The 13,650-nt window shown below is 36.7% G+C and overlaps 1 protein-coding gene across 1 annotated transcript; it reads right to left on the reverse strand.

Moving 5' to 3' along the window:
- Positions 1 to 5,165: 5,165 nt before the first annotated feature.
- Positions 5,166 to 13,508, reverse strand: LOC104506207 (desmocollin-1-like; the record flags this gene model as incomplete). Its single annotated transcript, XM_010147085.1, has 6 exons — positions 5,166 to 5,363; positions 6,179 to 6,415; positions 7,790 to 7,911; positions 10,126 to 10,359; positions 11,295 to 11,510; positions 13,366 to 13,508. Coding segments are annotated over 6 exons (1,150 nt in total), but the record flags the coding sequence as incomplete, so codon positions are not given.
- Between the last annotated feature and the right edge of the window lie 142 nt (positions 13,509 to 13,650).

Raw genomic sequence — 13,650 nt, forward strand, 5'->3', positions numbered from 1 at the left:
GTCAAAGACAACAAGAAAGGTTTCTGTAAGTACATAGGTGACAAAAAGACAGTTAGGGAAAATGTGGACCCATTGCTCAACAAGACAGGGGACCTGATTACACAGGACATGTAAAAGGCTGCAGTACTGAATGCTACCTTTGCCTCAGTCTTCACTAGCAAGACCAGCCTTCACAAATCCCAGAGACCGGGGGGAAATGCTGGAAGATGTACCCTTGGTGGAAGAGGATCAGGTCAGGGAATACTTAAGCAAACCAGACATATGTAGGTCCAGAGGCCCTGGTGGGATGCACCAACAAGTGCTGAGAGAGCTGGAAGATGCCATTGTAAGGCCACTCTCAACAATCTTCTGTCAATCATGGCAACTGGGAGAACTGCCCAAGGACTGGAGGAAAGCAAATGTCACTCCTATCTTCAAGAAGGGCAAGAAAGAGGACCTAGGGAACTACAGGTAAGTCAACCTTACCTTGATTCCTGGGAAGGTGATGGATCCACTAATCCTGGAAACCATTCTTCAGGTATATGAATGACAAGAAAATCAGCAGGAGTAGTCAAGTATGTCTTCATCAAGAGGAAGTCATGCTGGACCAACGTGATAAACTTCTACAATGAAATAACTGGCCTGGTAGGCGAGAAAAGAGCAGTGGATATTGTCTACCTGGACTTCAGTAAGGCCTTTGACACTGTATCCCACAAGGTCCTCATAGAGCAGCTGTTGATGTACAGGTGAGATGAGCAAACAGTGAAGTGGATTGAAAACTGGCTGAAAGGCCAAGATGAAAGAGTAGTGATCAGCAGCACAAAGTCTGGTTGGAGGCCAGCAACTAGTGGTACACCCCAGAGTTCAATATTGGGTCCAGTCCTGTTTAACATCTTCATTAATGATGTGGATGATGGGGCAGAGTGTACTCTCAACAAGTTTGTTGATAGAACAAAAACAGGGTAAGTCACTGATATGCCAGAGGGCTGTGGTGCCATCCAGAGGGACATCAACAGGCTGGAGAAATGGGCCAACAGGAATCTCGTGAAGTTCAACAAGGGGAAATGCAAAGTCTTATGCCTGGGGAAGAACAACCAGCTGGAAAGCAGCCTGGCAGAGGAGGACCTGGGAGTCCTGATGGACATCAGGTTGAGCACGAGCCAGCAATGTACCTTTGCCACAAAGAGAGCTAATGGCATCTGGGGGTGCATTAGGACGAACATTGCCAGCAACCTGAGGAAGGTATCCAGTTCTGGTTTCCTCATTACAAGAGAGACATAGATGTGCTGGAGAGAGGCCAACAAAGGACCACAAAAATTATGAAAGTACTGGAGAATCTCTCTTATGAGGAAAGGCTGTGGCACATGGGACTATTCAGCCTTAGAAAGTTCAGGGTGGATCTTATTAATGATGACCTCTATCTGGCTAAGTCCAGTAATGCTGAGTGACCTGCATATAGAAATTCTTGAAGCAATCTCTGTAGGCACATCCTTTAAAATAAAAGGGGGGAGTGTGCAACTGTCTGTGTGGTAGGGTTATATACCTGAAGGGAGGGTGCATGGAAGACAGAGCCAGGCTCTTTTCAGTGGTGCCTAGTAGCAGAACAAAGCAAAATGAGCGCAAACTGAAAGACCAGGAAACATTTTTACTTTGAAGGTGACTGAGCACTGGAACAAGTTTCTGCGAGAGGTTACTTGTAAGTTGGACCAGCCAACATCCAGTGGTCAGTTCCAACCTCAGCCATTCTCTGAATTCACCTCTTCCCTGGAAGCCAGATAGCCAAAACTGATATTCCACCACTCCCTTAATCATAATATTGTGGGGATCACACAATACCTACAATACTAGTATCCTGCAACTTTATGACTGCCAAACATATGAAAGTTTGGGTTATCTGCTGCCATCTTCAAAAATTCTTAAGGAAAAATAAGTACTATGTATTTTTTGTAATTTATCAGTGAGATGACAGCATGTTTTATAGTGTTAAGATCTTGAATCTAGGAAGTGTTCTGTGATCGTCTTAGAAGGACTAAGGAAGTCCCACAGACAACTGGCCAGCTTGGACTATAAAACTTCAACTAGAACTCACCCCTGCTCATGCTGCAAGGACAAGTACTATGAGAATTATGGCAGTATAGAATCACAAAAAACCCACTTGAAATACAATTTAAAACTCCAATCCCCTTCAGAAATAATCATACTTACCTTCATGACCTAGTTAATTTACAGGAAATGAGCGGTTTTTGTAGAAGTTCCTTTTATTTTGCAAAAAATTTATTATTCACTGTTGTACAAAATATACCTAAAACATGATGTTAAGATAATGTTGACGCAACTAGATAGTGTGCAAATTACCTAGTTGAACATTTTTTAAAGATGATTCAAGACAGTAATAAGTGAATTACATTTTTGACATATTTCATTTGTAAGCTTTATACAAATGTTATGTTACTTAATATTTGTAAATTTTAATGCTTTGTATAAAGTTTTTATTCACATGATTAGAAGATACAAAGAAAATGTTTTACAGTTCAATTTTTTTAAAGCATCTCAATTCCCTTTCTACTCTTGGTTTTACAGAAATAACCATTTTGGTTCAGAACATTAATTTTTTAGAAGAGACAAACAAGTAGAAGTGATTCCAAATTTCTGTTCAAAGCAAAAGACAGAAACATGCAAGTAACTAATTATCTATTTTTGTTGAAATGTAAAAGAAAAAAAAGAAAACATTAAGGAAAATTAGATAAGAAAAAATTATTTTGATTTCAATAAGTTATTGTTTTAATTCCAGAGTGAAAAGTTGGCAACCATCTACTTAAAATAGCCAATGCTAATTCAATTCAATCTCATACAAATTTGGTGTATTCGTTTAGACCAATACTACTATTATATTTCATGAGGAAAGATACCATATTTCCAGAGGTTTCTCTTCTCCACAGAAATCTTCCTGTAACCTTGGGAGTTCTCTACACCACTCAAGTAATTTTCAAAAGGGTGCATTCTATTATTTACCCTAGGTCCTTTTGAAGGATAGGATTTTTATATAATTAAAAAAAAAAAACCAACCACCCAAAACCAAAACAAACCCAAACAACCACAAACCAAAACACCAAACATTAAAAGAGGGGTGAAGACATTAACATTACATTAAAAAGTATATACCTAATAAAGGTGCAAGACACAAAGAAGAAAGGAAATCACTAGGGGATGGATCTTCACCTCGCATAAAGTCAGCATAGCTCCGCTGGCATCAGCAGACCTATCCTGAGTTACATCAGCCACAGATCTGGCTATACACAAAGAAAAACTCAAATATGTTAGTTATAAAAAGTAACAGTGTTCAGAAGAGTAACGTTAGCATGCATTTTTAAATTAAGTTAGTTCAGAACACCTTGGCTCTCATCTAGTATTTTGCTGCTGGTGACCACCACTCTTACCACTGGCAGTATATCTAGTTCATGATGAATTCATCACCACTTTCAAATGATAGATGTTTAACATTGATCCATGAAGATATTAACCACAGCTAGTTCTTATCAGAAATATTCTGAAGACCATTTACATGTGAAATCGAAAGTTTTAAAAATACTATTTTATATGGTAAGTTTTTATACTGTTACAAGTTTTCACTGACCATAATCTGTGTGGAATGAACTGCAACCACTGGAAGTCAACAGCAGTTGTGCACTGCAATTCAGAGCAGCATGACTCTTTGTTCTTACTAATGTAGATCATTAGCTATTGCAAGTTTAAAAAAAAAAAAAATCTCCCTAAAGCATATGTTTACACAGCAAAAACTAAAAGCAGAATCATAGCAACAGAAATAAGTAATTGCACAAGTTTCTCTTTCTCATAGGCGGGAAGACATTCTTTTAAGGCACAAAAGAATTACGAGTGTGCAGAGGACAGATTAGTTAACCAGGAGTGCAAATATTAAAAACACATAAAACTTCGGAATCTGAATTCCAGAAATAACATATGGCAGCATTCCAGTCTCACTACTGTCACCTGCCTAAGGTATTTCAGACATATATATATATATAGTCTATATGTATGCTTAATCTAATAAAATAACAAATGGGATTCTGATGATTTCTGCCAGAGATCTGTGTAAATGCTTACCTCTACAACAAGCACAATAATACACTCAAAACATACAGTTTATCCCAGTGTAATTTTGCATCTCAGATAAAGAGGTCTTTAAAACACATTATTAATGCAGTGTATGCTCACAGCATTTGAGCTGTATCTTCCGTCAAGTTCTCCTTACAGAAAGAAACAGTTTCATGAAATCTAAAACAAGTCAAAAAAAGGTAGTGGCAGCTACACTGGCCAAAACTCTTGGCAACGTTCGTCATTCCTGTAATGATACCATGTTCAAACTCACAAGATACTGAGGTACAAACTTATGTCAAGTAAACATGAGATTTGCCTTGCATTCCTCTGAAGTATGATAGTTACCCCTATTTCCTGATTTTTTTTCAAAATTTTTAATTTCCTTATAGAAATATATATACTCGCATACAATGCTGATACCCTATGTGGTGATACGATTAATCCCTTAGGATAGCAAGTTTGATGGGTGGTAACCCATTAGGAGAAAAATATTTTTTTAATATTATTTTACATATATACAATACATATATATTTAACTTTCAATCAAAATATAAAATTTTCTAATATATTTTTAATGTGAAAAATGGAAGTTTTGTATCTGGGTTCATATAAGTTAAAATTAATAAGGTATTTGATATCTACCAGTAGTGATTTTTGGTTTATTTCTACAGAATAAAAACAAAACAAAGAAACAGTGAGTTAAAAAGATTTCCTTCTCCAAAGCCAAATACAATAAAATTTTCAAGGTGAATAATTAATTAAAAGGACAACACTAAGTTTTGCATTTTAAGCAATGACAGAGAATAAGAAATGTAATCTAGGTAGAAACAAGCATTACTATATTAACATAGTCCAAAGAAAAAAATATCTTGAGTCCCTTATTTTTGATGGAATGTGTCTAGCAGAGATAAAAAGAAAGTTGTAAATGTAAAGTAAGAGTTAATTACACTCTCGCCAGTCTATATGAATTTTGACAAACCTCTCCCCGCCCCTCAGCTCCAAAATACCTAATAACACAAAAGCGTGACAGCCACTTATTTACAGATTTTTCAAGACAGTGAAAGGCACATTTATCTTTTTACACATGTTTCTGCTAATGTCCTAAACTTGGGTTCCAGCTGATCTAAGAAGTCAAGTGCCTCTTCTTCATGCTGATCACTGCAGCAGCCTACAGAGCCAGCCAAGGATCCTTTTCCTTCATAGTTATATGAAAGGAGATAATCTTCAGAATGTTTCTGTTCTTCATCCTGTCTGCATAGGTGCACCTTCTGCATAAGAAGAGAACGCACCTTATTATTTTCTTAAATTGTTATCCTAAACATATTGCATAAAAATAATTTCTTTTGATTTACCTTTCATTGATTAATTTTTAATCAGAGTGTGTCCTCTAATGGATTCCTACATATAAAAAATGCACATGATTGGTCTATATCATTAAGACTACAAAATATAAGTATTTAATAAAGAAATAATTTCTACTAATTATGTACGTAATAATAAAAAGAAGGAAGAACCTGTTTAAATAACCTGTTAAGCAACTAAAATCCACTCTAAATGAAAAGACTGATTTACACATAAGTAGTTAGGCAAGCAGTGAGAGTTTTTGATCTCTAAAACATGGAGCAGCAACATTTCTAATGCTGTAGGTTCATTCCTGCACCATTGTTAAGATAACTATCAGGTTTAAATTAGTACAAAGCAAGCAGTTAGAATAAAAGCAAACAGACATTATCAGAAAAACACAAAAGCTTGATTGAAACAATTATTCTAAATTAGTAAATATTCTAAATGAAAAAATAGCATATTGCACATAGTCATTTATATTTGTATCTAAAATCTGTAAAGGACGATTTTCTGAAAGGACAATATTCCAAAGGGGATGCAGGGGAGCAAAGGAGAGGAAAAACAAAACAAAACCAGTTTTCTAGCACAAAAACAGGTCTTCCTTGAAAAGTCTGTATATATTGACCATAGCCTACACTTGGGGGGGTGGGGGGAAAAAAACACCACCACCAAAACACCACTACCACCACACACACACCCCCAAAAAAAGAAAAAAATTAAACCATTTCAGAATACTTACTTCACCTAAACGAGGATGTGTGAAATTATGCCATTCTGAGTAAGAATATCTACATGTATCCATCATAGGCTGTCCTCCTCCTTCTTTAACCGATCCCAGAGTCTGATGTCCACCTCCCTTGACTGACTCCAAGGTATGCCCTCTTCCTTTTGCTATTTCAAATGTCTGTTGATCTCCTGTTTTTATTCCATATCCTCCTTGATCACTTGTATTTTGTAGAGGAATTATATTGTGATCCTAAGAAAAGATGCGGTAGTGGGGATATCTTTAGTTTTGGTGTTTTGGGGTTGGTTTTTTTTGGGTGTTTTTTTTTTTTTTGTGCATGGTTTTGGTTGGGTGTTTGTTTTGTTGTTGTTGTTGTTGGGTTTTTTTTGTTTGTTTGGTTTGGGTTTTTTTTTGGGGGGGGGAGGGGGATTGTTCCAAAATTCAAAAAATGAAACAGCAATCAGGAACTGTCAATACTGAAAACAGATGTCTCCGGCTTTGCACTGTATTTGAACAAAAAACTACCTTTTGTACTCTGTGTATAAAGATCAATGACTGGTCTTTGGAAAGGATATTATGACAATGAAATTCATGACTATGAAATTCAGTATTAAAATACGATAAAAGATCCAAAAACTGCATTATATATCCTAATGTAAGCTGTACTACAATCCGTATGCTAGCTTCTTAAATCATCATGTAAAAATAGTGTTTGATTTTCAAAGTCAACAACCTCTAACCCATTAAGGCAGATATGCAGCCATATGCGTAAATTTCAACAACATTAAGTCGGTATACTGCGTGAAATACGGAAAAACTGGTATGAGATCAAAAATTTAAAACTACATCAGTTTATAATGGCACTATGTTATGGTTTGTAGGCAACAAGAAAATTGACACTTGTCGCTATTAGGATTTCTTGGGCTTCAAGGTGAAGGAAACTCAATGGTTTTCAAACGAATCTCCTTTTCTTGGGGAGGGCAAAGTCAGGTGGTAAGGGACAGAGGAAAAGGGAAAGTCTGAAGTCTAAGTCCTTGTGGATGAATACAGCCCTGGGTTGGACTACGTTCCTGGTAGACAATCTTAAAATAGTTTGAACAGCCCATGCTCATGCTTTTGGCATCTAATTATTGAGCCACCTACTGGCTCAAAAACTGTATCTGGGATCATTCTTCAGGGGAAAAACAGAAATTGCACCTGTAGATTACAATGACTATCTCCTAAATTTAAAAATCCTTTTCCAAGGGAAAGCAAATATGTTTTGCCATAAACACACATTCAACATAGGCAAAACAGTAAATTTTTATTTAATCTCATTGTTGAAAATGACTGAAGTGATTAAAATGTTCACCTGAAAGTTCTAACCAAACAGTTAAAGTCTGGAAGAATCATAAGCAGCCAGACTAACAACTACAGGATATGTTTAAATATATATGGTACTATGAACTCTGCCTAAAGTAAGAATTTTCAAAATGTTGTTGAATAGAAAGCCCATATAATGATCTATGCATTTACTGCATATTTCCTTTACTAAATCACTTACTTGCAGGTGGTCTTGTTCTCACACCAAAATGTTATGGCTATCTTTCTTACACGTTTCTACATTGAAGTAAACAAGCAACTTACCATCACTTCTTCTCCTGGAGCTTCTGTATTTGAGATTATTAAATTATGATTGGCACAATCATCAGTCACATGCCTGTGCATTACTCCAGAGCCACAGCAGCCACAAATTGTGATCAAGATTACTATGAAAAAGAAATAAATGAGAAAGATACTATGAACTTTACCTCATAACGGTGTCTACCTCTGTTTGATAATGATATTTGTTGTATTAGCCTTTTTAAAATGCCTAAGCATCAGGTAAGGTTTAAAAAAATAAACATATTTCCAAAAATGCTCATACTCAAAACTGAACATATATACATTTTTTCAAACAGTATATGGAGTTTTAACTGCACTGTTGAACTATTTCATTCTTCTAAAAAGCATCTTGTTTTCCCAGCAAGAAATGCAAGCATCTTTTATAAAAACTCTGTGACTGCAAAATTTTACGGTAATAAAATATTTAGACCAAATCCAGGTGAAAAATCATGTCTTATGCCTACAAGAAGGTTGTACATCAGACCTTTTTCATGTATGAATACGCACATGTCAAATTATATCGTAAGGAAGTAATATGCAAGCTAAAGGTCCCAATACTGGAAACTTCTGCTTCAGAGAAAAGGTCAGAAGAACCCTGGATGGCATCAAGCATTATTACTTAATTCCTTGTACTCAGCTTATTCCTCCTATAATACTACTTGATGTTGTCATGGACAATCAGCTGGAAATTAATTTGTATAAAAGAATCATAAACACCTAATACCTCTCCTAAACAAAGGACTAAACATTTCATTCAGAGAACCACTCTTTTTCTTTTAACATTGATAGCTTAAAAATAAAGAAGTCCATGAGAAACAGAAAAGTTCTGTCTAAACTGCTCACTGAGCAGTCTGATCCCTGAACATATAAACCTCTGTGGAAATTTGTCAAGAGCCACTTTCAAGGTCATTTAGCTTCTACATCTATCAGGTGTCCACAAGACCTGCATCAATGGTTTCAGTGACCTGGCTCCTGCTGCTGACAGATGGGACGAAGAAATCCGTGACAGCACTGAGCAGAGGTAGATTTAAATTAGATATCAGGAAAAAATTCTTCACTGAGAGGGTGGTGAGGCACTGGAACAGGTTGCCCAGAGAAGCTGTGGATGCCCCATCCCTGGAAGTGTTCAAGGCCAGGCTGGATGAGGCTTTGAGCAACCTGGTCTAGTGGAAGGTGTCCCTGCCCATGGCAGGGGGGTTGGAACCAGATGGTCTTTAAGGTCCCTTCCAACCCAAGCCATTCTATGATGATTCTATGATACACAAGGTAAAATATAGCCACAATAAAAAAAAAGAGTCTATCTGTGAGGGATGCAGTCAAGGGGTAGTGACAAAAAGCTAGCTGTTGTTTCACACAGTCCCCTTACTGTGTGTCCCCACATCTCAGTTCCACCTTCAGGCTATATCAGGAATTTGGATACCTGAATTTTTTAGATAAAATATGGATCTATCTAACCTTCAAAACATGTGCAGGTCCCAGTGTTTTATCTACCTGAGTAAGAATAGCTAGCTGAGATTCCACAGGGGCAAGACAGAATGCTCACTACCACAAAAAACAACACAACACCAAAAAATATACACCAATTTTTAAAGATTATTTTTTAAATTTTTAAAAGTGATTTTAAAAGATGTTATTAGTCAGACTATATCTGATTCTGGTAAAAAGAATTACCTGCTTTTGCTATTACATATCATTATCAACACCTCACTGGTTAACAGTTACATTATCCTGCTAAGAATCTGTTAGTCTTTGGACAACTCCAGTAACACAACATCTATTCAATGGTTTGGTCTCTTGTGGAAGTATCCAACCCGTCCTTCAACACTATGCTGGCTCTTGTAAAATCCCTTATGAAATGTGGTCTCAGATACCACATTTTAATCTATGGCACAAGAAAGGTCACAAAAATCTCTTGGACACTGATTTCACCATTCATAAAAAAAGTAATATACATCCCAAAACCAGCACTAAACTCAAACTTTGCTATGGTTGCCTTTGGACAAAGATCTGATAAGCACCATAAACCCCATCCTTTTTTGGTTCAATTTCTGAACGCAGTTTTTTTGGCCTTGCTAACATGAACACACAGAACATATTATATAAAATGTACTTAAAAGAATAAACAATAATACACACACAGTGACTACATGGCAAGATGAGGTCAAGAATCCTGTGATATCGATACAAATAGAGCAGGTACTTAAATTAGTGATGAGAGTTATACAACTGCCTAAATAAGAAAATAAATGTTTGAATCACATTTTTACAGCTAATTAAGTGTTTTGCACTTTGTATTAAAAAAATCCAAGTGTACTTACACAGCAATAATAGCGATCCTAAGATCATTGCAAGGATGGCCCAAATGCCAAGAGTAACATTTCCATCAGAAAGTTCACGGGTCCTGCCATTGCATTCAGTTGGAGTAACACAATCACAGACGTTAATTGTTATGTACTGCTCTCCTACCTTTCCTCCATTATCAGTCACACTTATAGGAATACTGTATATTCCAAATGGAATCTCACCCTTTGGTGAAAGATACACAGAATTATCTATTAGGGGGAAAAAAAAAAAAAAAAAGACAAAACCAGATCTAGTGTTAACAGTATCTGAAACTCTGTTGCCACAAATATAAACCATAATCACAAAAAGGAAAACCTTATATAGCCTTCTGATAACACATGATTTGAAACTCTCAAGTTTATTCAGTTCATTACAGTAAATGACACTATTTAGGCTAAATAATGAACACCATCAACTGAACTAACAGTTTTTAAAAGGACTTCTGGTAATGTGATTGGAATAATTAATCATAAACATAATTTATACCTCTTCCACTCTTTAGCTCTATTGCTATATTCAGTGGGAATGGCCATATCCAGTCGGACATGAAACCCATTTAGTCTGCTGCCCTGCTTAGTGATGATGATTAGTGGCCACATGTTTTAAGGGTCAAAGGAAATCATTTGTAAAAAATATGTACAAGAAAAACACTGATGTACACAATGGTTGCTTTATGATGAGGTGTATGAAACTACATGTACCGTCCAAATTTTTTTTCCAAGTTTGCCTAATATAAACCTTGAAATTCTTCAATGTCTTTGCTCTCAGATTTTACTGTCTTTTTACTCTTTCATTAGTGAATGTTTGACAGAACACTTCAGAATCAGACCCTTTTCAGGATACTTCATGACACCATAGTAGCAAATGGATGTGCTGCTCTTGTTGCCATCTTCTGGCACCCACAAGGAAACCACCATCAGCTATAAGTTTTTATATCAACATATTTCAGGAAACAGTGATTCCTTTTGTAATATCTTCTTTATCTAATTCTAGCAAAATTATAAAAACGAATAGTCAGCCCCACTGACTACACCAATTCCAAACATACATTAATCCAATCTACTCTTACAGTCCAGCCAAGGGTGGGGTAGCAGACTCCTCTGGCCACCTACAGCTAAGCAAGGAGGAATAAGTCTTAACATACCATTGTGTCGAGTTATCTTCCATGAGGAATCCAGTTCACGATCAATTATGCGATATGCAAAGGGTGTGCTGTAAGGAGACTCATCACCATCCTGTGCAGTAAGGCAGATTGGTTTTCTGTCTCTGCACATTATATAGTCAGTTTTAGTAATTCGTGGGTAATTCCTGTTCCCAGGCTGGATGACAACCTGAATAGTTCCAGTGCCTGTTTTTCCATCTGTGAGATTAAAATAACTATTTTTAGCAATTACTTCTAACATTCACATATTTATTTCTGACTCAAACTTTCACCATGAAATATCATCTGTACTATCCAAGTTTAGAAGTAAAGTGGAAAGCAGCTGCTGATTTAGCCAAAGAGGGACTTCTCACAACTCTCTTGGCTGCTTCTCTTTGCTTGGCTGGTTGTAGAATAGATCAACGTCTTGTAAAGCTCCACATTCTGCATGCGCAGACAATGTATTCTGTTGAGTGTGTGTATCTGCGTGGGGACAGATAGTTCTAATAGGAGGATGAGAGGAGAAAAAGCCCATAAATCAGCAGTAAAGGATGTTATACCAAATAGAGTCAGAAGCAGAAAGTGAAGGTCTCTAACTTTTTTACTTCTGGAAGGAGAAAAATTACACTTTCCCTCACTTCCCCTGGGAACACAAACACTTTCACAAACAGTAGGCTTCATTCTGTCCTCTTCCCTCCAAGTCACCATGCAGTAGCAGGATTCAGCAGTGACACATAATATATCACCAAAGTCTACATCACATTTTTTCCAATACAGGAGTGGTCATTGTTTGTATATGCATTCCAGTGAAATTACATCAAATCTATTTTTTAAAACTTCCTCTAGAGAGATACCTGATTGTAGATCAGCAAATGGTCAGGGTTGGAAGGGACCTCTGCAGATCACCTAGTCCAACCCCGCTGCCAAGGCAGGTTCACCTAGAGCAGATTGCATGGGAACATGTCCAGGCAGGTTTTGAATATCTCCAGAGACGGAGACTCCACCACCTCTCTGGGCAGCCTGTTCCAGTACTCTGGCACCCTCACAGGGAAGAAGTGTTTCCCTCATCACAGGTGGAACTTGTACTCTAGTTTGTGCTCTTTGCCCCTTGTCCTGTCACTGGGCACCACTGAAGAAGAAAGTCAAATTAAATCCTGTAATTAAATTTATAAAAGACAGTCCATTTTTCCTTTTTAATGTAAGATAAGGTTTAATTTAAGTTTTAAGATAAATATTTTAGAATTAAAAGTGTGACCTATAAGGAAAGCTTTTTTTTTTTTTGATAATCCATTTCCAATGTTTAGCATTTGGGAAATGAAAGGTGTATTTAATCTTTTTGGCTACATGATGTTGAGACAAAACTATGTCTTTTCCTACAATAAATGAATATACCCAAACTAATCAGAAAGAACAGATGATCACTTACATTAAATCATAACCAAAACCTGGTTTAGAATGAGAATCTGAGTGTAGAACCTTCCCTTTACAATCAGAGTAATTTGCAAGAGCTTGTCACCTGAGCAACACAGTGTGAACACTGTTACAGAATCTAGATGACTGAGAATTAGAGTAAGAGCACAGTAATATACAGCAATAAATACACCTGTTCTTAAAGGTCCTTTGAAATTAAGGTTTTTTAAAACAAGACACCAAGAAGTCCAACAAAGGACAAAACAGTAAGAGTTGCAAGGTCAACAACTTTTTTCCTGAAAGTTGTCTCTGTCCTTTTTTCTTTTCTGCTTTCGTCAACCTCAGGGCTGCTGAGTGTTACCACTTAAAAAAATATGCAGGAAATAAACAGAATATAATACACAGTAAATCTCTCAATTTAAACTTAACAAAGGATTGTAAATGGCAGCACATAACTTTTGAAAACACCGAGAATTTTCTCCAATTTCTTAAATGCCTTCCCTGCTATACAATATTCCTTAATCATTTAATAGAGCTATCCCAAAGACAAAACAACGGACTAGAGGGTCCTCTGGTCTGAACCAGTATAGCTGTCCCCACATCAAGTTTACACATAAGCATCTGTTATAGACCACGAAGAATACTGACAGCATTTACTACTCACTTCTGTCTATTGCAAGGACTGTGATATTGCATTGACCTCGTCTCATTTCTCCTACATCTCGGTCCAAGACTTTAATGGTTCTGACTTCACCTGATTTTTCATCTATGCTGATCCATTTACACTGGCCAGGTGGTATCCGGTAGCTGTCAAGAATAATTTGTTTGTTTAGTTAAAGGTCTCAAATATACATGCATATGCACATACATACACACACAGATACACGTATTCATATACCCTCACAAGCATGCGTGTGCACCCATACACATATATATAGAATCATAGAAT

The sequence above is a fragment of the Eurypyga helias genome, unplaced genomic scaffold (genome assembly GCF_000690775.1).
Source record: "Eurypyga helias isolate BGI_N326 unplaced genomic scaffold, ASM69077v1 scaffold5142, whole genome shotgun sequence".
NCBI lineage: Eukaryota > Metazoa > Chordata > Aves > Eurypygiformes > Eurypygidae > Eurypyga > Eurypyga helias.